The 24,345-nt window shown below is 46.2% G+C and overlaps 1 protein-coding gene across 1 annotated transcript in view; it reads right to left on the bottom strand.

Moving 5' to 3' along the window:
* Positions 1-23,896, bottom strand: part of kmt2cb (lysine (K)-specific methyltransferase 2Cb) — a 78,459-nt gene extending 54,563 nt beyond the window's left edge. Inside the window, 10 exon segments of the mRNA XM_030362609.1 lie at positions 1,662-1,776; positions 4,053-4,224; positions 4,647-4,809; positions 5,485-5,594; positions 5,705-5,814; positions 9,251-9,505; positions 11,744-11,891; positions 14,237-14,325; positions 20,465-20,656; positions 23,113-23,896. Of these exon segments, the coding sequence (XP_030218469.1) occupies positions 1,662-1,776; positions 4,053-4,224; positions 4,647-4,809; positions 5,485-5,594; positions 5,705-5,814; positions 9,251-9,505; positions 11,744-11,891; positions 14,237-14,325; positions 20,465-20,655 (1,353 nt within the window). The 5' untranslated portion in view covers position 20,656; positions 23,113-23,896.
* Between the last annotated feature and the right edge of the window lie 449 nt (positions 23,897-24,345).

Genomic DNA, 24,345 nt, shown 5'->3' with positions numbered 1-24,345 from the left:
ATTAAGATTTCAAAACAGAAGGCCGGGAGTGGCTTATCGCGAGTGGCGATCACTAGTTTACCCTCCCCCGCCCCCCGCACACACTGGCCTCATCTGCCACAGTGACATATTAACAGCCCTTTCCTCGTGCCCGGGGTCAACTCTAATAGCTCTGATTAAACCGCGCTGTAGACGTGCATCAGCGCCCCGCACGCTCGGCGGCTCCACCCAAACACACTGTAAACAAAACAGATAAGGCATCCGACAAGCGGGCCGGCTGGCCGGCTGGCTGGCTGGCTGGCTGACTGGCTGACTGGCTGACTGGCTGACTGGGGGCGTGCGAGAGAGTGCGAGCGCTGAAATATGAGCGATGAGTCATGTTTTTCTCTCTCTCTCCCTCTCTCTCTCTCCCGCTCTCTCTCTCCCGCTCTCTCTCTCTCGCTCTCTCTCTCATTCATTTCCCGAGTCATGGAGACGGCGGCTGCCTTGTGAACGTGGCTGCCTGCAGGGTAAGGCTGGGATGGGATGTGGGGGTAGGGTAGGGTGGAAGGGGGGGGGGGGGGGGGGGTGCGTGCTGGGGATAGGGCGCGCTTGAAGGAGAGGAAGGGGAGGAAGGAGGAGGAGGAGGAGGAGGAAGGGGAGAGGCGGTTTTGCACAGCAGAACAGAGGAGTGCAGAGCAACGAGTACGCCCATCCCCCAGCGCCACTACGCCCCCTCGGCCCCCAGCACTGAGTCAAACAGAGACGTGTGGTGGTGGTGATGTGTTCCACCACACCACCTGGTGCCTCTGCTACACAGGAGAGGCCGCGGCTCTGTGGGTCTGGCCCGGCTGCTAATGCCGCATTAACAAGCCCACCCCCCCCCCCCGTGGTGCCGGGGCCAGCCACCTGCGCTGCCACAGGGACAGCGGAAGGGCGGGCTGTGGTGGTGGAGGGTACGCACGCAGTTCCTTCTTTAACGCCGTGTGTGCGCAACCCTCCACATCTCTCTCCTCTCTGGGAGTGTATGGACGGTAGAGCGTCCTGGATGTTCTTATCCACATGGGACTGCTTCAATTATCATTTATTAAAACGAAAAATAATTATGAATAGAAAATATTATATTTTTCCAAAAATTTGTCGTCTTGAAAAAAAGAGTCGTCTCATATTCGGGTCAATACGGCAATTAATATCACACACACACACAAGCCCCCCCCCCCCCCCCCCCCCCCCCCCCCCCCCCCCCCCCCCCCGCCCTAACATCTTCGCCTTCACACACACACACACACACACACACACACACACACACACACACACACACACACACACACACACACACCACACACACACACACACACACACACACACACACACACACAACACTCAGACACGGTCGCGCATGCGCACATGCAGTATTATCTGGTTCATCGGCAGCCTTTAAAAGATATTCCAGGGTGAGTCACTTCTTAACCACAGGAAGCGTTCAAGTGATCAACTGGCAAAAGGTCATATTCACATTGGCAATGGCTCTGTGACAGGCCTACGAAGGGGGGCCTAATGAAGGAATTTTTCTTTTTTACGTTTTCTTTTCATTTTAACTGGGTTGCATAAAATAACAAATCATAAAAACAAAACGGAAAATGGATCAGTAAGTCTAGGAAAAGAAACTAGAAAGAAACGTCAAACACATTCCAGTATGGTACCTTGCATCTCCAGCCGTTGGTGGGAAGAGAATCCATGGCAGGTTGTAGGCAGAAGGTGTGGTAGCCTTTGTCGCACATGTCACACACCAGCATCTTGGTGTCCTCCCCAGGATTCCTGTACACAAAGCCAGAGACAACTAATGAGTACTTCCCCCATTCCCCCTACTCTGGTACACGCAAAAGTAAACACTGCTACACACTCAAACACTGATTGTGCTAAAAGAGTGCAGTGTGCAAAAAAATAAAAAATATGTACATTTGAAATATTTGTGTCAGCTAGTAGGTTTGGAATAGTAAGCAGTGAACTCTGCAAAAGAATAACCAAAACACAAATTCGAGCCTTAAAAACAGCATTATGGTGGAATCCAGATTCATGCATTATTTATCGCCCTAATTTGCTAGAGGAAAATACATGTTTACAGTGGACAGTCATTATGTAAATAACCCGCAAATCCAATTATTTTACAGTGTGACATCATTTAGTATGATCTCAACCCCTTCATTAAATTCTTAGCCAATGGCAGTTCAAGCAGGATGACAGAATATCAATGACGGTGGGGCCTGAATTTCAGGGCGGGATTGCGTATATTTTGCATCATTTAATCAGAGCCCGCAAATCTAACAAAAAAGATGCAGGAATGTCAATGAAGCGTTTCAGTGTATAGAACCAACTTGTTCAACGTCTAGCCATTCAAAATGCACTACAGAGAACCAACAGATAGCCATTTTCACCAGTAATCCCTGCCCATTTTGATGTGTTTTTAGTGTACACGCTAATGTCTTGAAAGCCCACAAAGTGCATTAAAGCGATCTAAAGCGGGGAGCGGAAGGCTTACTCAGCGGTCCAAGTGATCCAGGTCTAGCAGAGTTACCTGCTGGAACCCGGAGGTCGCCCTGCTCCTACGCCGTTGTTTCAGGGTTCCAGTGGTTCAGTGTACAGTACACCGCTAGACCACAGATCGTCCTATTCGTTCACGGCTTCAGATCTCTTGGAAGGGCTTGGCCCTAACGGTTACTGTAGTTTGAGCGAAAGTGTTTTTGTTTGCCCCCTACTCTGTTGTGGCGTGCGAGCAAGGTTTCGACTCAACTTATCGGTCTCCCGAGACCTTGCTCACACACCACAACAGTGGCTTACATTAGTAGACGGCTAATTGCGTACACTGTACATAATTTCCACGCACTTCCTGCCCTAAGAAACGCTTGGAATCCGTGATCTTAGCAGAGGTTATTTTCCTGCAGTGCCCGACAGGCGGGAAGAGCATCCTGGATGTTCTTATCCACATGCAACAGTATTATTTTTATTTATTAAAAAAATATACATATTTTTCCAAAGATATTTTTCCAGAATTGAGTCTCGAGAAAGGCAGGTCGTCTCATATTCGGGTCAATACGGTTTTTGACCCAAAGTATTATTGCCTCTTACACATGGTTAATAGCCTATAAAAGCCTAATTCATGATATAGACTGAATTAGAATTTGCTTTAGGCTAGATCTTCAGCCTAACTATATGATCTAAGAGCTATCATAGTGTATTTTGTTAGAAATTGCAATGTCATCCGTCAGGTATAATGCGTGACAAGTAATAATGTCTGTTGCTAGTTGCTGTGCTTTATCAGACAATTTAGCTAGAATACTACAATGGTGAAATGAGCTGCTTGATTTGTATAATTGAAATCCCCCTCATGGGAAGCATTCCTTCTTCCTTCGAGAAAATAAAGGCACTTTTTTAGGCACTGATCAATGAGTTGTCAAATGACAGTTATCTAAACATATGACAAAAAAGCTGCATTGAGCGATAAACCACCAATAGACTATAGTCGCATTTTCAGCAAGATTATAACCAATACAAATTAAAAAAAATCGGAAAATACAGAAACAGAAGTGCCGTGCAGAAGGCTGATGTAATCAGGTAAGTAAACATGCAATTACAACCTCATGCAAACGAGAGACTCCTTCACTCTGCAAGAATGCAAATTCTAAGCAAACGAATGGGTAAACACTTAAATGATGAACGTGACCGACAAATCTAATCTCCCTATGCCTATTTGGCCTTGTAGTTTCTACAAGGCTAATGTGTGCTAGCAGGCAAACTGAAGGCAGTGTTGCCAGCACTACCCACACACTACACACATAAGGTCAAGAGTTAAAGCACCGGGCTCCGGGCTGCAACAGTTACTCTGCACACTGCCCACAGAGGGGTAAACAAACCGGCGTGGCTGCACGGTGCCTGGGAGAAAATTAGCAATATGAGAATAAAGAGAAAGAAAAGAAATTGGTTGCGGTGGTGCTGCCGGAGCAGGGCTATGACTCTTGGAGCAGTAGAGCAGTGGGAGGCGAGGGTTGGGGGTAAAGGTCACCTAAAGTAGGCGTCACCCTTTGGGAATGACTCACTTGCACGTCTGGCAGACTTTGCATTCGGGGCACTGCCAGCCTGCCCTCCTCAACGGGGTCACGGCCATATCCAGACACATCCCGTGGTAGTGCAGGCCGCAGCTGGTGCAGAAGAGCTGGTCCTGGAGGTCCCCGGGGCTGTCGCACAACACACAGTTCACCTCGTCCGCAACTACGCACAGGGAGGGAGAGAGAGAGAGAGACAGAGAGACAGAGAGAGAGAGTGAGGGTGAGAATAAAAGACAAAGAGAGAGAGACACAGAGACAAGAGAGACAGAGAGACGGAGAGACGGAGAGACAGACATATAGTGAGGGTGAGAATAAAAGACAAAGAGAGAGAGACACAGAGACAAGAGAGACAGAGAGAAAGAGAGCGACGGACAGAGAGAAATAGAGAGCGAGGGGAAAGAGCGACAGAGAGAAGGACAGCGAGAGACAGAGAGACAGAGAAAGAGAGAAGGAAAGAGACAGAGAGAGACAAAGAGAGAAGTCTTTTAGATGCAGGCCCCCGGAAGCATAAGCGATTGAGGACACTTGACGTTTAAAAGCAAGATGAAGATCTAACTACAGTTCTTCCCAAGTTTGGCTCCTTACATCTGTGGATGGCAAGCTGGACGTGTTCTGGACAGAGTAAGGACAGGCTCCTGATGTCCTGATGGGTCCCAGCCGCCCCGGCACAGGGGTAATGGTAGAGTTGAGCACATCCTTCCGCACAGCACTTTATGGAGGCTCCAAGGCGCTTACAGTATGCACAGTGCTGGTGAAGGGAGACGGGAGGACCTTTGTTTACTTTCGGCTCAGGTTAACAACATTTACAGAAATGCACTTCGGCCACCATTTCTCAAACCAAATTAAGACTGGACTCCGTAACCAATCAAACTCACATGACGGTGATAAATAAATACTTGACGAGGGGTTTGTCGATGCTTCATGGTCTGGTTTTTTAAGCTCCAAGTGAATCCAGTTACCCCGCCTCCGCCCAACAGCCAAAGACAACACATTTAGCGGCTTCAGCTTGAGCTACCTTTCCTCTTTAGCCTCCCTTGGTGGTACAAGTGTAGGCTAACAGCCACTCCGGAGAAGGAGTGCTGACGCGTTTACAGGGCCGCAGGGGAGGCGTAGTGCAGAGCAGGGGGGGGGTGGCAAACACAATCAAGGGAGCTGAGGGGCTAAACTCCGCCAGCGTTGGCAGCCAAGCTGCCAAGAGGGCTCTGCGCCATTGAGTGGCGTGACCTTTTCCGTTTTACAGCTGAGAGATCCGACCTTTACCAAGACGCTTTGATCCATCCCGCCCCACTTTGCCTGCCTGTCGCAGACACCCTATCCCCGCTGTCCCTGGCACATTACCGACGATGTTATCACCGATTGGTCCGCCGAGCGTGGCGCTCACATCGTAAACCCCCCCCCCCCCCCCCCCCCCCACCGGCCTCACCTTTGTGCTCCCTGAGTCAACGGCTCTGTCCACGTTCTGCAGAGATTGTCCCTCGCCCTGGCAAACCCCCTCCGACCACAACCCGCAGCTCTGGTGGGCCCAGCACTGCCCTGTGGTGCCAAGACAAGAGAACAGGGAGAATGTTGGTTGAAGCGGCAACAACAAGGGGTCTATAGTTCAGGGGGGGGGGGGGGGGGGGGGGAAGGGAGAGCTCTCGTACCCGACGCAAAAAGAGATCGGACGTCCGGGTCTTGGGGGAAGCCGACGTGAGACAGCTCGTCCCAGAAGCGGCTGGCCGGGTCTGTTCCTTCGTCGTGCCTCTCGGATCCACTGAAACAAGGAGCAGAGTTGGAGCAGGCTCAATACAGCTGCGAGTAAGTTACTCAATCAATTAAAGGAGGGATCGTGCATTAATAATCCAAGCGAGTTCCCAAGTAAATCGATTTTGGTACTTTTGTTTATTTTCGCACCAATGATAGTTTCTACTAATGTGCACGTCCACAGTCAGTTTGAATCCGTTTAAAACAGTCCATTTGCATTTCACCCGCACCAACGCTTGGCTGTTCACCCAGATTGTTACCTGCTTTTTACTCGCAGGATACACTTCGAAACTGTGTCTAATAATAAATCCATTTCAATTAAATCCAGTTAAATTGCGTTTGTATCACTCTATTGTTTCGGGCAGGGTACTTTGTAATTGGCGGATTGTAGGAATATTGACCAAACCATAACACTATAGAGCGTAGTTCCCGACGGCTTTCCCACCCGTTTCCTGGCACCTTCCATGTTTTTAATACAGCACCACAGCAGCACTACTATGCTGCTTCACATTTCCCTTTCAGTTGTGATGTCCTGATGTTCCTAGCGGGCAGCTATTATTGTAAAACTTGTCTAATGCGTGGGAGACTTCCCTTACCTGGGCGAGTTAATAAACATCGGCCAAACAACCTATTTTCTACAGCCTCTCCACAACAATGCATGACTCCCTACTATTTAAATGATCTCTCCTGCTCCAAAAGGATGCCTATATATATATATATATATATATATATATATATATATATATATATATAACGATTTTACATTACAATATTTTTGCAATCTCTTATAATAAGCTTGACGAGAACGCCTTCACTCGATCACATGTTTGCAACCCTGACACAATCAATTTTTTTTATTTTGCACACAAAGATGAGAGGATGAAGACAGAAGGAATGAGCAGAGGGGAAGGCTGGAGAGCAGTGAAAGAGCTACAGGGTGGAAGGGGAGGAAGAGGAGGAGGAGGGACCCGTTGTATCTGGCGTGTATACAAGAGGTTGGCTGTTCGGTCTCATGAAATCTGCTGAAAAGGAAGTGGTTCGCCGAGTCCCTGGCCTGAACCGCTGAACTACAGAGCATGCAGAAGATGTGGGGGGGGGGGGGGGGGTAATTAGCATAATAATAAAATAAAAAGCCCCCCAGTCTAGTCAACAAACTTAACCACCAAAACCAAGAAACTGGGGTGTCTGGGAGGATGGTGGTAGTTCTGCAAGACGGAGCCCCTGGTGTAGTCATAGGTACCCCCACCTCTATATTACCAATCACTCAATATCTTTCACGGAATCAAAACAATCGCCTCGACGACAGAACCCCTGGCCACACCCTCAAACCCCCTGTTTTCCACTTGACCAATCGGCGAGCGGCATTTTTAATGGGCTGGTTCTGGTCAAGCCAGTGCAAAGGCCCCCGACACAACAACACAATCTATGGCTGGCTTGTCAGCCTGCCACGGCCGCGCTGCTCTCTGCCGCGCGTTACGTCACCGGGGCCCAGGGGAGCCGCTCTGGTGGTTCCAAAGAAGCGAAACAAATTAGGCAGCTGTCCAGGGGAGTCCAGGGAGGGTCCTTTGTTGGCCCCGTGTGCATGTTCACGCATGTGTGTACACACACACACACACACACACACACACACACACACACACACACACACACACACACACACACACACACACACACACACACACACAGTGACTGCCGCGGCCTGGCAGCCACAGTGGACACAAGATCCCCAATTTAGACCCCAAGTGCGATGCGTATGATTGGGATCCGCCAACTCAAGGCAACCTTTAAGCCCGAATGCTGGCTATGCCTACTTTCTACCTCAAAACGATGTACATAAACAAAAGGGAACTGTGTATTCATAATGAGGTTAATAAAAAAGAAAAACAACGATGGTAGGAATGCCCGATTATGGGAAAAATCATAATCACGATTATTTTGGTCAATATTGAAATCACGATTATTCTAACGATTATATTTGAGTTTGAAAACATGTTGTATTTATTCAGCATGTCTCTCCCAAAAAAAACGTTGAAATTTCGCCTTAAGGCCAGACATGGCAGGTGAATAGGGTAAAATTTTTAAATACAAGGGATCACCATGAAACTTTACCAGTTGATTACATACATCATTATAAGAAAAAAAATGTATTACAAGTTTTTGAATTTTGCATATTTAATTATGCTAATTAGGCGGGATCTCATTAAATATGCACGTTTTTGCATATATTTCCGGTGCATGAATCTTAAACTGTGATAAAGCCAGGACCAAAATTATTTTTTTATTTTGTTTATATATCAAATGACAAAAAATCCTCACATGGATTTTAGGATATCTGCTTTTATGACCTGGGAAATCAAAATATACTATCCATGGCCTTAAAAACCCTATTTTCGCCATGATTTCCAGGTAAAATGACCCATAAATCTGGCCAGGAACAATTTATAAATAAATCCATGTGTAGATGTCTTCATAACAATGCTATGTGTGAAACTGGGAAGTGTGGTGTACCTAGGTTCTACATAGGCTGAGAAATGTGCACCTAAAAAGGGAAAAACACTCATTTTGAGAAAACGGCCTTTAAAGATTCTTATGGCAAAAGCCAACCAAGCTTGAGAGCATACCACGTGATACATTCGAACCAATCGTCCGGTCGGAAATCGAGTCCAGCCAATCAGATATCAGTTTTATGTTGTGCAGCAGATCGAGTGCTTTCCAATGATACCACGGAACACATATGACAGAGACCGGCTGTAATTTGAAACGGTGCGTAATAAAGCAAACGTTTGGTGAATCTTCTGTCAAATTCAGAGGCGCAAGTTGACAAACTATAATAAAACAAACACCTAAATGTTTCGTTTTGACTTTTTTTTTTTTCTTTTGTGCGAAACATTACATGTTAATGGTGCAAAATAGCCCAAAATATCAAAATTGACCAGTGACTGAAAAATCGATGATTTTGCCTGCCGTGTCTCGCCTTAAAGAAAATGCACAAAATGGCCAGAAAGAATCCAATCTAAAATAATACACAGATATGTATCCAGCTGTTCTGCTCTTTCTATATAAAAAAAATATATATCTTGATTATGTTAATTTTGTGATTGTTTGTCGCTGAAACGGTAATCGCGATCAAAATTCAATTAATCGCCCAGCCCTACGATGGAGTGCTAGGCTATATCACCTCAGCACTAACTTGAGAGACTTTCAATTTCAGTTAAATTTGACTCAACCACCCCCACCCTGCTAACCAATCCCCAGACGCGGTCCAGCCCACACGGTGAGCCGGGCCAGGGTCATCCCGTTGAGGCGGCCAGCGCCTCTGATTCCAACCCGCCTCATTAGGCGACTACAGGGGTACCCCTATCACAGGTGACTGCCCCGGCCCGGGGGTGGCGGGCGGCCAGAGCACCTTGGTGACGGTGTGTGCGTTCAGCCGGGCCTCCACTTACTTCAGCTTGTCCCTCTGTCCTGAGGTGGCCTGGGGAGCCGGAGTACTGTTGTCGTGTTCACTGCCGTCCCCCGTGGAGCTTTCTCCTCCTCCTCCTCCTCCTTCAGCTGCTGCTCCGCCTACTTCACCTCCTCCTTCTCCGTCTCTGCGGCGGTGGTGGGGAACGCAGAGCTCGGGCGCCACGCTGAACACTCGCAGATCCCCCTGACCCAGAAGGCTGCGGCCGCCACAGCAACAGAAGGCACAGAGACGTTCGCTGAAGCAGGCGAGGGGGGAAAGAGAGGGGGAGAGAGAAAGAGAGGGAGAGAGGGAGAGAGACAGAAGGGCGTGTTGAATAATACATAACCACTGTGACTTGTTACAGTGCCGTGCATGTCACCGCAAATTAAGGCCTCCTCCTCCTCCTCCGCGCGATCGGATTGGCTGAGCGGCCGTACATGTATACATAATGCCCTGCCGCTTGCGTCTGAAACCGAGCACAGAGCGCTGCGTGTGCCGCTATGCGGCTATCCGCTTCCCCCCCCCCCCCCCCCCCCCCCCCCCCCCGCCAAAATTCTGAGTGGTAAACAAGGCAAGCCGGTGTGGCGCTGGCCGCGACAATCAAGCCGGCCGGTCCGACCACGGTTACTCTGAAGTGGGCAGGTGCGCGCAGGCCCGGCGGAGAGAAAGGCCGGAGAGCGGAGGGCATAAAGCAGCCAGTAAATATTTATCAGCTTTCTAGGGGAAGAGATGGCCCTGTTAATAAGATCCCTGGAGACGCTGCCAGCCAGCGTTCCATCAGCACCGTCGATCGTGCCGTCAGGCCACCAGATTGATTACAACCTTTAACAGAGTGGCATCTGGGAAGCCACCGCCGCCATTGTCTGACGACCGGCCTGGGCCATGCTTATGCATACAAGTCTTAGAGACAACTGTCGGCTGTCCGATGTACAAGTGAGTTATGGCGCCGTTTCGGTCGTTGCCCCTTGTGCTTGCCTGGACTAACGCACACTGGGCTGTAGTACCCGTACTTCACCAGGGAATCAGGCCTATTAAAGCGTGCTGTGTGGGTAACTGGTGGCGACCTTTGATTGATTTCAATTAGGGACCCGCATAAGATGGCGTTTCAGTATTCAAATATACGATAAACAAATATTTGGCTGAACGGATAACCAAATTGCTACATACTACAAAAAATAAAAAAGCTGTAGGGCTCTCATAATGTAGCGCGTAGTTCAACCGTGATCTGGCCTTCACCAAACAAATATTTTCCTTATATTAGTCAAATAAATAGGGAAATCTAATTTATTTATTGAGAATTTTGTAAGGAAAAAAAACGAGCAAAATCAATTGGCTAAATTGCAGCAGATGAAACGAACCAGCCTTTTGACAACAATACGAACAGTATTCTTTAGGCAAAAACAGAAATTAGATTTAAGCAAATGAAGGGAAAAACTGAAATTGGATTTGAGGAAATTAACTGAAGCACAACAGCAAAAAGTACTGGTGGGCTTGAATTTCAACAGAACTCCACTTTTTGTGCCTGGGCCTGCCTCGCATTACAAATTATGCCCATATAGTAAAACAGAACAACATCAACAAAATGCATAACGTAACCCCCTACTGCGTCATTAAAAGAAAATCGGCAAATATATATAACATGCTTTAACAGAAAGGAGTTTTATGATTACAGCTCCTCTTCATTGTTAACGTTAGTAGTGGGGTCTAAAATACCCTTGTTAGGGTCTGCTTCACCATTATGGCTCCTTCACATCTAGGGCTCTTCCCTCAACCAAGTCTGATTAATTTTAATCTTGGATAAATGTACGTATACCTCGCAAAATAGTAATAATTTTTTCCATTTAGCAGCAAACGTGTACATTCAACCCACGATGCATTTGTTTTTGGTTTGCTTCCTATAGTTGGGTCGCACCACATTCACACCGAAAGCAAACCAGACCAGAGTTCACTTTGAAGACCAGTTTTACAGCGGACAAGAGTCTGTTGGTTTGGTCCGCACCAGAGTATGAAAAAGTGTTCATCTTAGATAAACTGTACAGTTCGTAGAAATGCTCCAGGGTTCGATTAAATAGGGCTCAGCAGCAATGGTGGGACAGCACCTGAAGCCTAGGGCATTGGTTGATTGTTGACCGTGTGTGTCGCAGGAGGGAAGTCGTAGTTTATGCATTCAGTAAGCTAAGGGCCAACACATATTCAAGGACATTTCCCCAGTCAATGCACGTTCATGAAAAAGTTGAAATTATTTTTTTTAAATGAATTAATTAAAATAATATTTTTTTTCGGATTCAATGTTTCTATTTAATCCAACCATTGTAGTGAGTTAGGGGTAGCGAGAATGCCATACTATGCATTGTAAAAGGTCCACTATGCACCCAACACGGAGACAGGAATAAACATGCAAACGCACACATCAGATTCAGCCTTTTCTTTTACAAAAGAAGAAAAACAAATATAGCCTTCCCGTGGTTCAATGCAAGTTCAGTGCGTCTCCAACCTGCTTTTGAGTTCTCCACTGGCTGCGACAGATGGTCCTGCTGATTGGCCGGCCACAGGGCTCGCCACCATGGGGGACGAGGGCCTGTCCTCCTCTGGCCCCTCGCTGGTCACCAGCTCCACAGTCTCCGCCAGCTGGGCCTCCATCTCTGGAGGGAGGAAGCGAGACAAAAAAAATAAAGGTTTCGAAAATATGCCGCCACAATGCAGTAGTGAGCAAATTGGCGAGCATCCATTATCTTTTTTTGGGTGGTTTGTGGATGGACTCAAATGTCTGTGTGGTGCTGCAGAGGCCTAAACATCTACATGTTGTGCCCGTCTCCTGACAGACAGAAGCTGTGGTGGTTGATAGGTTGACGTGGAACCAAGCCATTTGCTCCAGGTCAGGAACATGGCATGGGTTAGAGAGAGGGGTGGTAAGAATACGGAGGCCATATGCTGAAGCACTGATTTCATCAGTATGATGGAAGCCAGGGGGTATTGGGAAGGCAGAGTATCCCAAGTAGTAGTAGAAAATACAAGTAGAAAACAATAAGATATTTCCAAAGCGTGCAATATTTGTCTGGGATCTTGTGTTTCACGCTCATCATTTGAATAAATTATCCAACCAAAACACAAATCATCCTGCGACTTTGGGACACACTGACTGGCTAATCATTCCTGTGTGGTTGAAACGTAGGCTAAAGCCAGCCAAAACAGATTAGGAAACAAAAACCTTCTAATAAATCTTATCATCATGAAGGTATGCAAAAGAAAGCTAACATAACTTGTTCTGCAAACAAGTGTGACAATTGGCCTCAGACTAACTCCGGTTGAGTTCTATATCTCTCAGTCTTCCCTCTTCCGCAGCACTCCTTGTGAATTCCCATTCGGGCAAAAGCCTGGAGACAGAGAGAGCTGTAAGCGCCAGAGCTTTTGTAGACAAGGTTGAAAAATATGAAGATGAAGAAAAGAATAAGGTTGACGGGGGTGACCCGTTCTTTAGAAATGGAAGCCTGACAAAAGCTTTTTTTAGATCCGTTTCCCCAAAAGAAATGCCAAGCAAGACTGCAAGGTAGACTCAACACAGCAACAACAGTGGAGATCTATGGGAATGAGAGGCGTGGTCACATGATGCAATGTACACACGTAAAGAAGCTGGGAGCTGGGGGGAGGCACGTAAATGGGTCTAGGGAGAGTGATGGGTTTTTAAAAAGCTTTTAGAGGGCATTAGCCCTGGGCTCTTTCCCTCTGCACCTCCATGCCAATCTCAGAGCAGGCGGAAAGCAGCATCGCAAGAGGCAGAGCGAAAGACCGAGAGGCAGAGCGAGAGAGAGAGACCGAGAGGCAGAGCGAGAGAGAGAGAGACCGAGAGGCAGAGCGAGAGAGAGAGAGACCGAGAGGCAGAGCGAGAGAGAGAGAGACCGAGAGGCAGAGCGAGAGAGAGAGACCGAGAGGCAGAGCGAGAGAGAGAGAGACCGAGAGGCAGAGCGAGAGAGAGAGAGACCGAGAGGCAGAGCGAGAGAGAGAGAGACCGAGAAGCAGAGCGAGAGAGAGACCGAGAAGCAGAGCGAGAGAGAGAGACCGAGAGGCAGAGCGAGAGAGAGACCGAGAAGCAGAGCGAGAGAGTGAGACCGAGAAGCAGAGCGAGAGAGAGAGACCGAGAGGCAGAGCGAGAGAGAGAGAGACCGAGAAGCAGAGCGGGAGAGTGAGACCGAGAAGCAGAGCGAGAGACCGAGAGGCAGAGCGAGAGAGAGACACCGAGAGGCAGAGCGAGAGAGAGAGAGACCGAGAAGCAAAGCGAGAGACCGAGAGGCAGAGCGAGAGAGAGACACCGAGAGGTAGAGCGAGAGAGAGAGAGACCGAGAAGCAAAGCGAGAGAGAGACCGAGAGGCAGAACGAGAGACCGAGAAGCAGAGCGAGAAACCGAGAAGCAGAGCGAGAGACCGAGAAGCAGAGCGAGACACAGAGTGTCAGAGAGAGACAGAGCGAGAGACCGAGAGGCAGAGCAAGAGATCGAGAGGCAGAGCAAGAGGCAGAGAGAGTGAGAGTGAGAGACCGAGAGAATGAGAGAGAGAGACCGAGAGAGAGACAGAGGGGTAAATGGAGAGAGAAAGAGGCAGAGTGAAAGACAGACACATAGAGAACAAAAAATTGCTAGGGAAAATAGGCAAAAAAAACAAAAAAAAATACACCCTCCAAAGCTTCACAGCTAAAACTAAACCCTTTCAATTATAGCCCAGAACTAGGAGCTCTGGGTGCCAAAGAAAAGGCTCCCATCCACCCTACCCCGAGAGAGAGAGAGAGAGAGAGAGAGCGTCTCTCTCCTGAAATACTGTACAGCATGACGCTGCCAGGTAGTGAGAGAGGGAGAGTGCACAGTTCAAGTTGTACATCACTCCCTAGCAGAAGGTGCAGGAGTTGGGGTGTGTGTGTGTGTGTGTGTGTGTGTGTGTGTGTGTGTGTGTGTGTGTGTGTGTGTGTGTGTGTGTGTGTGTGTGTGTGTGTCTCTCACCCGTGTCCTGAGGACCTATGGACTCTGCTATCTCCGTCCCATCCATACTGTCCTCCTCATCCGCAGCAAACCTCCCTCTGGTGCGACCCCTATACAAAGAGAGAGACAGACAGACACAGAGAGAAAGAGAGACAGAGAAACGGGGGTTAGTACACCAAATAAAAGAACGACAATGATATCAAATTAAAATGCGTTTTTATGTCATGAGAGAGATGAAAGAAAACATGGGTTAGCGCCTCGGTTTGGCCTGGGGAGGAAGAAAGGGGGTCGGTGGGTGGGGGTCATAAATTAGTTAAATATAGTCACAGCTGTCACTGATTTTTAATGGATGCACTCAGGCCGCTGGGCAGAGAGGCGTGGAGGTGCAGAGAGGGTAGCGGTGGTGGGTGCATAATGCACACTTGGCATGGGGCACGTGCTGACAGATATTGCTGCTTTGACAAGTCTACGAGAAAGCTTGGGAATTAAAACCCTGACATCACGCCCCGGTACGGCTGCGCCTTATAACTCAACACAACAGAAGCAGGGATGTGGCTGCACCTAGTGTGGCGTGAGCCAGCAAATACTGCTAATTCATTACACCATATTTCTGGTTGTGCGTGTGAGAACGAACACACCACACACACACACACACACACACACACACACACACACACACACACACACACACACACACACACACACACACACACACACACACACACACACACACACACACACACACACACACACACAGCAATATAGCAAACATCCCCGCGCAAGCCTCCTCTCTTTGCGTCCCAAGTGGAATGGAGAGTCATTACAGGCTTATTGAGGCACAAGCGCTAAACATGTGCTCGCCGAATGTTAAACCAGAACAAAAGGCCCAGGGTAATAAGCGTGACCAACTGATTTAAGACGTCATTAACGAACCCGCAATCAGGAAGGCGAACGGATGCCAATACTTGGTCATTGAGCTAGTTTACTCATGAGGTATCGTGTGGAGCTCATCACGTTGCAAGGAATCCTCAAACCAATCACGTGAGGATTCAAGTTATACGAGCGCCATTTCATTTAGATTTACAGTTCAGATAATCAGATTTGCAATCTTTTTTGGGGGAAATCCATAAGTTTCATCTTCCATACTAGCTTCAGAATGTGGACTTTATGTGCTACATATTATGTTCTGCGCTGAAACATTCATAATGGTAGCATTAAATGTCAAATCTTTGGAAATAAATTCATCCACATCCATTTGATTAATGAAGGAACAATGTGATGTAACCTCATAAAAAAATACACAAGGACGAAATAGATGGTCTCACCTTCCTCCCCCATTGCGAGGAATTACAGCTTTCCAATGATTCCCCCCATTTGTTTTAACAGGCAGTTAACATGATAACCATGACTTATGCTTTGGCCTGAATCCAAATCCCCCCAAAATGGTATATCAGGAGGGTGATGAATCTAGCCTGGGTCAATTCATTTGACAACACTATGCTGCGCACATTCCATTCATTCTAAATTTTTGCCAAAAGGATTTGCTTTGTCAAGAGTCAGTATTTTAATGCGTTATTCTTTTTATTTTTCAAAATAAGTATTTTATCCATTTAAATCTTCCCAAAAATGGTGTTTGTCTTCGAGCCTTTCTCATGAAGCAAAACGAACAAAAACAATCATACATCACCTTTTCTGTGTGCCAATCATGAGTCAAAATGTCAACATGGAAAAGCCCTTGTCAAGAGCACTCAACACAATACGCAACACAGAGCCAACCATCATTGAGGGGGCAGGGGAATCAAAATCATCCAAATATAGTAAGTCCATGAATAAAAGCCACGTGAAGAGTACCATTGCTTTACACTCCATTTGTTCAGACTTGCCAGAAAAATGTCTAGGTTTGCTCCTGAAACATTACCACTAGAGCCTGGGGTGGACAGAGACCCAACGAGCACGAGATCGCCACATCACAGCTGCCCTTCGGCCTCTTGGCTGACGAGAATGAGTATTTCGACTTTTTAGATCCTAGCAGTTCGAGCCCTACAGGCTGAGCTGGGATCTACTGAAATCGCCTGCCTTTCTGATCACACTGTGCTGCAATATCCACAGCCGTCACCCGTGATCCTTAGCCCCTGATGAAGGTCACCAGATGCACTCCCGTTTGTATGGTTCAAGGTTTTTTTGTTTTGTTTTCAGAACTAAAACTGCCACGTCAGCCCATGTAACCAGAACGTCTACGGGGGCTTTGCCTGTACGCAATGCCCCTCCCTCACGCGTCGGGGAAGATCCGTCAGTGTCAGCACCCTTCCAATAAGAGAGCTCCGTTAACCCGATCTTGGAAAGTGCCATGTGGAGAGGATAATTGCCATGGCTACAAATTAAACAGCAAAAGCCATTGTGGGGCATGCTAGGTGGGTAGGGGGAAGCATTGCGTAAATGAGAGCAGCATGTCTCAAGGGGTAAGCCAGAGGATGCGTGGGGTGGGAAATGAGGGGGTGGGTTGGGGTAATTTTCACTGCCACTGAAGAGAAAAAAAAAATCACCATCGGACGGCTGCCAAATCCGCCCCTCCCTCTAAATGACTTCCACTTCCAGATAAAGAAGAAACCCAAGAACCTCAAATGATGGCCGGAACACAACTGCATTGTGGGGTCTTAATTAAATGGCAGGCTTTAATCAAACAAGTTCCTAATTGAATTTGAAACCGAATCTGCTTTGAAAATCCAGAACACCAAAAGAAAAGCCTATCCTATAATTATATGATCCTCCGATTAATAAGGACAGCAAAGGGGATAGGGAACTAACAGGGGTATAAAAACAAAGGGGGGCTTTTAGAATACAGAAAAACCGAAGGTAAACAATGATGTCATCATGGTAAACAAGAGAGACTAATCACTCACAATTTGAGTAAATTGTGTGCGATTGGATTACCGTCTTCTACACATTTTTTCTAATCTGGCGTTTCGGTTGTTGGTTGGCATCTCCATCAGACACAATGGTTCTCAGTTCAATGGTTCAGTGCCTAACTGACCCAAATACCTTGTAACCGTGCCTCTTCAAAGCAAGCTATCCTAAAACATGGGCATTTATTGTCTACACGCGTTCAGCATAACTGAATAAACACATTTTGTGAAAAACTTTAGGAAAAGTCCCAGCAGGTAATCAATATTTTCAACGGTTGAAAACACTGTTTATGACTATTGTGCTAAGCATGCACTACATACTTCTGCTATTGTCAACACAAAACACAAAAATTGTGGTGATTGGCTCACCAGGACCCAGGCTGTTGCCATGACATTTAAACAAATGCCATAGTTGGGGTCTGGGTACTTTTTACAGTAAACAACGAAGAGTGCTCCCTCCAACCATCACCAATTAAACTCAAAACTACCCAATCACATTCCTCCTGCATTTGGCACTGCCATTATTTTCAAAAAATGAAGCACACGACTGAAACAAGATGGGTGTTGGACCTCCTTTCATGCTGTTCTTAAGACAACGGCATAGAGGGAAGTATTCAAGAAGGACAGCCATCGATGTGGGCATGCATGAGGATCACTGTCATTACCACCATGACACACCAGGCAAAAGGAAATACAGGATGTTTTAAACATTTTTGCTTCTTTCAATTATATAATCAAGACATGAATTGCTCAAAAACATGCTACTGTATCTCACTAGTATACGATGCTGTGTAGATGGAGAACTCAGTGCCAACAGCGAGAGAATATCGATCATTCATCATGAAAGTCACATGACGTTTCGAATAGCTAGGTATAACCATGAACATTACAGATGTACATGGGGGAGAAGATAAATCAGCAACACCTACTGCTTTGAACTCACACTGACAATGGTGCGGTACATCATAACATATTCAACTCCACCATTTCAAATGTAGCATTTTAACCTCAACAAATAGCTTGCACGTGCCGTAAGCACAATATAGTATTTTAATAGATGGATTACTGAGCTGAACAATCTTTATGGTTATGAACCAAAATTTTCAGAACACTGATGAAGAACACTTAATGTTTTTGATAAAGCCTCAACGTCCAGTCCAACCCCCATAGCCTGCGCAACTTATCCCCCACAATCCCAACCACAGAGGGAGAGCTACAGAAAAAAAAAAGGGTGAAAATAATGCTGGGGCAAGTAGTTCCAGCTCTGAAGGAAGCAGAGGCAAAAACCTGAACTGGAGTAAATCTTTCTGGAATGGATTGCACAGCAGATGGAGAGTGGGCAAAACAAGTGAACTGTGACAATAAGGTCTACCAGAGCACAGAATTTGAGGTATGCTCGGGAGTAGAATCCAGTGTTTTAAAAATAAAAAAGGTTAACGCCAACCTTTTTGATGACAAATCGTTGAGATTTTAAGGAGAGCATTTGGCCATGCACACACAATATATCTTCAATAATGGATAGGAGAATAGTGCAGTTTGGTTGTGACTCGTTAATGTCCTTTCCATGCAGCTGGGTGAGCCACCATCCATTGTTCTGGTGACCAATGTCTTAAACGACTTGGTTTCATGTTCTAAACAGGCCAACTGCATCTGGCCAACTGCATGGCTAAAATAGGGCTCAAAAATCGGAAAGCATCATGGAATTTTTGTTGGCGATCCTCTCTTATTGAGAGGACACACGAGAGTTGAACTACTGTATAATCCTTAAATCAACGTAAATATATCTTAACCTGGAATAATGAAAACTTTGTTTTCGTTCTATCATATTTGACACATCCTTTCACAATGAATTACTAAACAATTAACAAAATAAGCATTATTAGCTTAGGCAAAAACTAGAATGGCGGTGGCCTTTGTGAAGTTTCAATGTCCTAATAATTCTGATCAGTGTAGATGTGGCATGAACAGCGATGATTATGGAATGGCAGTTCTTTCTGTTGGGCCATCTGGACAAGTTAACTATCTAATTCCACCAACGTAAACATTTGTAGTTGACGCCATAATAAGCCCAATTATACACTGGTGCTGTTTCTATTGACCATACGAGTTTAACTTTTAACAAAGAGATTCACACAACAGTTACAATAACCACATCATAATCAAGATCCATCAGATTATTATTATAATACTAGTTTAGTCCTCAATCCTTCGAATGAAAAGGTGACTAAATGTCAGATGGCTGCAATGGTGAGCCGAAACATCTAACGAGCACATTAAAATAAATCAAGGGACGGCAAGGCCCCAGGTCAGTCTGAGGTTAGAGTATTAACGTGGACGCTGAGAGATTAAACCATCCCTTGAGAAATGGGCATTATGATTGATTGAGGACAGGGTAAGGAGAGAGTTAAGAGCTGTGAGGGCACTGCATTACACAGCAACTCCAACCTGTATTATGGTTTGCCGGGAATGTAAATAACAGGCAATGAACTACATCCTAACGCAAAAGTTAGCCCAGTTTTTTAGGCATTCATAGCCCAACAATAATAGTAGGATTTCTCTAGTCAATCTTGCAGTATTACGTAAACCTCCCAGCACAACAGTTCGCTCGAGATATACCATTTTGCAGCATCCATGGAAAAAAGCATTGTAAGGTAGGTTGCAGCAGAGAAATTCTCCCGAATAAACAACATACATATACAAACGCAACTTGCCGTTAAGAATAAAGTATCAATGTAGGGCAACAACTAATTACCATTTGATAGCCAATATTTATGACCATATTTCAAATAACAGCCCCAAGTCAGACACTTTCGCACTCGCCCAAATCACAATGCTGTCCATCAAGCGGCAAATACAAATCTGACAATTAGTTTCCCCAAGATCCAACAAATTATCATAATGGAGATTAATAAACCAATGATTTTTGATTAATAACAATGTTGAAATTGAACCATCTTCAAGACAGACTTCCAACGTACGCATACAGATCGCCATTGGCTTCTCATTAAGAGGTCAACACATTTTATGAGGAGCCGACGTCATCAACTAATCTTGTCAGCCGAGCGCGACCACTCTTTCCCTGCCATCAAACCGAGGATTCCTGCTCATTTTGAACCGCTCATGGCCAACCTTAATTCAGATGCACTTTTCCATTCACAGGTTAATCCCCTAGTAAATGGAAAACAGTGGCTCCAACTACTCTGACAGTTGATGACAGTTGATGAAGAATCAACCAAAGAAAATGCACAACACAGACATTCCTCTTTTCCGTTGCATCTATTCCCAGGTATATGTATGCAAGCTGTGGCTAAGTGTCATGACATGAGTGACCGTTTTGCAAACATACTTCTTCCTGGTCTTGGATGTGGATAAGGGTGGTGACGGCAGGAGAGTGCCAGCAGCAGCATCCTTGCGAGGCCTGCCACGGGGGCGCTTGTCTGCGTGGGCAGGACTTCCTGTGGATGTGGCCCCTCCACTGCTTGACGTCGGTGAGGGTCCTTGGTCAGAGGGGTCCACAGTCTTATCCTCTGATGACATTCTGAACCGAAGCGGGAAGGACAAACAAACAGTCTGCGTCTTACCGAGGGGAACCAACTGGCGCACTGAAGAATTGGAACTACAGAATTCACACTTAAGTGTCCTGGGTTAAAATTCATCCATTGCCACCTATTTTTTGGAACAATAACGAAATAAAGGGCAGAGATAGTAAATCTTGAATAATGACTATGACATACAGACCTAAGCTAAATGAAAAAAAAAAAGGGATAATTTCATATTGGCCTAGTTAAGTCATCTTCCAAAGTAATGAAGAACATGTATATATGCCTAAATGTTACAAATGTTTCGCCTGTGGTCTCAATGAATTTGGTTAATCCGACACTTGTGTTGCGAATGAGAGCTGTTGGTTTTGAAGTGGTAAGGCATTCTTTAGTCTATTTTTGTGAATAAAAAGGGCTATATTACTCTGTATGTAGCCTATTTATGTTCAGCTTTTTGTATTGTGTTTGTGCAATGGAAGGGGGCTAGCAAATGGCGTTTGTTGCATAATTTAACTAAATGGACCCATAATTAAATTAATCATTTTATTGCCAGCCAATGGTCCTGCATGACTAAAAATAACATGGAGCCTTTAAATTACAGAACCAAATAATCAGTATATTTTGCATTCATACATTTTAAATAAATCCTAATGAGTTTGGAAAATGGCAGAGAGCTTGGCAAGTTCTGACCAATAGCATTGTTTGCTGAGGCACCAGAAGTACCCTTGCGTTCCAGCCTGGCCTTCGTCAAATTAAACCATGTGGACTTGGACCAACTTTAGTTAAATTAAGTCATTATTTTTTCCCATAGAGGTATATTAGTTACAGTAAGCTGCCAGTCGAATAAGGGAAAACAAGTGGATCAGAAAAAAACGCTTCAAAGATCAATAGCTGTGGTCTACCATGTTTACATGTCATAAATGAATCATGTCCTCAAACTGTAATTACCATATCAGTATATGGCCCCTTTGTTTTGGCGAAATTATTTACTCAAATTAAAAGATTGAAACACGTTGCTACGGCTGCCGTGGCCAACCAAATGCCACGCTATGATAAAGACATATTCATGAAGACAATCATGTATGAATCCTTCTTTGTCTTTGGTTCTTGTCATTTTAACCATATTAGTCGTTTGATGGACAGCAGCATCCTCGTCACAAAGTTGTGGGCTTCCATCCATAAACATGATACTCTCTCAACTCAAGGGGTGGGTGTACAAAGACAACATTTGTTGACGTTTACTTCTAGGTCACAATAAATATGTATATCGCAAATACATGACATGGGCAGCCAAGAAGTATTTCACATGGTCTGCCTTCTCAGATTGAAAGCTTGGAGATGTGTATGTGCTTTGTGTGTGCATTTCTATTATGCAATAAACAATAGCTACTGGTGGTGGCTCAACCCCTACTAGAGGTATTAACTGAGGACTGTCCTAAATGTCGCTAACCGTTACGAGGCTCAGTAATGTTATATTTTGCCTTTAAATCATTGGAAAACAACTGGTAGGGAACCACACTGCCATGACAAGGAGGTTAAAAATTCAACAACTGCTAACGTTAGCTTTTGTTACTCAAGCTTGAGCACAAAGCAATTGCATGCTCCAACGTAGCTAGCGTTAGCTAGCCTGTTGTTCACAACTAAGGTCTTATTTGCCCAAACGACCAAGGCGAAACGCAAGTGAGGACTACTGTGAGGACTGTACACAAACGAGCAAAAAAACACAACCACACGACTTACTCAGAAGGGGATTAAAGCATCAGCCCTGAACCCCAGCAGCAAACCTGGCAACTTTGGAAGTGGTTCGGATAGCAAACAGGTTAGCTAACATTGTAGTGAGTTGGATAACTAAGCCATCCAGTACGCCTGAAGAACCCCGTTCATCCATGGGTCTTAAGTATTACCCCACCACCGATACGCACACCGATAACCCATGTGAACGGATATATACACAAACAACAGGAGCCCACCCGACGCGACTGTGTCCAAGAAGATGACAAAAGCATAACATTTGGCCCCCACACAAACATACGGACGGGCCCCGTCTACTTGCTGAAACGTAACTGTTCTGCATGGAGTCTAACGCTGCATCCACTAGGAAAAGTAAATAGCGTCCAACTCCACCGCGATTCGTCTCGTTTAACCTATTCTCGTCGTCCACGAACGCATTCGTTGGATGGACATGCTGTGCTGCGAGTGACACCTCCACAGACCCCAGCCACAGTGGTGTTGTGTACGGAGAGGGGGGTGTCGCGTTGGGAGAGTCGCTATCACGAAAACCAAGGCGGCGACGAACACCTCCAGCAGTAGCCTGGACCTACAAAACGTTAGCCAGGCTTCCACCCCAAACCCCCCCCCCCCCCCCTCCTCCAACACCACACACATACACCACCCACCCCATCCCCCCAAAGCATAGCTTATCACAAAATACCACAGTGCCGACAAGAAATCTTACCTTCCGACCCTATGAGTAGCGAATTATTTTCTTCATGTCCAAAATACTGGAGGGGGTAGAGAACGTCACACTTTGGATCACTTAGCCAGCTAGCCGGCTAACTGAGCTAGCTAGCCTCTCTCCAGTGAAGGAACACCGCAGTTCTCAAAAATGCATATCGCATAATACGGTAATCCAATGTCGTGGCGTTGGTCCTAACTTCGCCCATTTGACGGACGGTCGGATGGGCTAAATCCAGCGGAAACCTGCCTCATCCGCGCACGCATTTGATGGATCACTTTCCTTTCTCCGGTGACAGCTGTCGTCGCACGAGCGGTGGTTAAAACCCCAGTTTTGGAGGATCGCGCTGGTCGGCGTTATCGTTGTTTCACCATGGACGAGTGCTGATGCGGACGCAGCCTCCGAATACACTCGACACGGAGCGATCTCCGGAGGTCTAAAGGGTGTTATTTGAAGTGGAGCCAGTGCTGAGGAGATGCTGGGGCGGCTGCGAGCTGGGGTCTCGAGCGCTCTGTGGCCGACCGCTTCTGTTTTCCTCAGCTGCGCGAGCGAGCGGCGGCTACTTCAGACTCCGCAGCCAGCCTGCTGCCACGCAGCAATGAATGCCACCAGAAAATTGAGGAGAACCACACATCTGCATACTTTGGTCAATGCCCGCCGTTCCGAGAATAGTCACGAGGAGCAGAATTGGGTGAAACGTGAAAAATTAAGTTGAAGAAAACGAATCGGTATACTCTCTGACGGTGGCCATGGCTATCGTTAAGTGGCACCGAAGCACACACCGATGAGTTCCTGAAAATATAGACCCCACTTCCCGGATAAAATTGCTACGTGGTTCTTGAGGGATATTTGTTTTTTGAAAATTATATAGACCGCTATTATCATTGATGATGATAATGATGAAAAAATAAGACAAGGACTGAAGCGCAACACATTTAGCAATTTCTTCAAAATACTCTATGACCCTGCGGAGGAATATTGGCATTTAGTAAATAAAATAATGGTCAGGGAAAGCTCGAAACCCCGGCTTTTGCAGTAAAACTGGATCGGAGCCACTGTCATGGTTCTAAACCATCCAAACGCTCGCCGTCCATCATCCATCTCTTGTTCTTCAAAAACAAGATTCTCTTCCCCGAACCTCCTCCATGTCTATTCTAAACACGTGTGTGTGTGTGCGCGCGCGATCACAAACTCAGTCTCACTCACACACACACACACACACACACACACACA

This window comes from Gadus morhua, chromosome 8 (assembly GCF_902167405.1).
Source record: "Gadus morhua chromosome 8, gadMor3.0, whole genome shotgun sequence".
Taxonomy (NCBI): domain Eukaryota; kingdom Metazoa; phylum Chordata; class Actinopteri; order Gadiformes; family Gadidae; genus Gadus; species Gadus morhua.
This window is presented reverse-complemented; position numbering and strand designations above follow the sequence as displayed.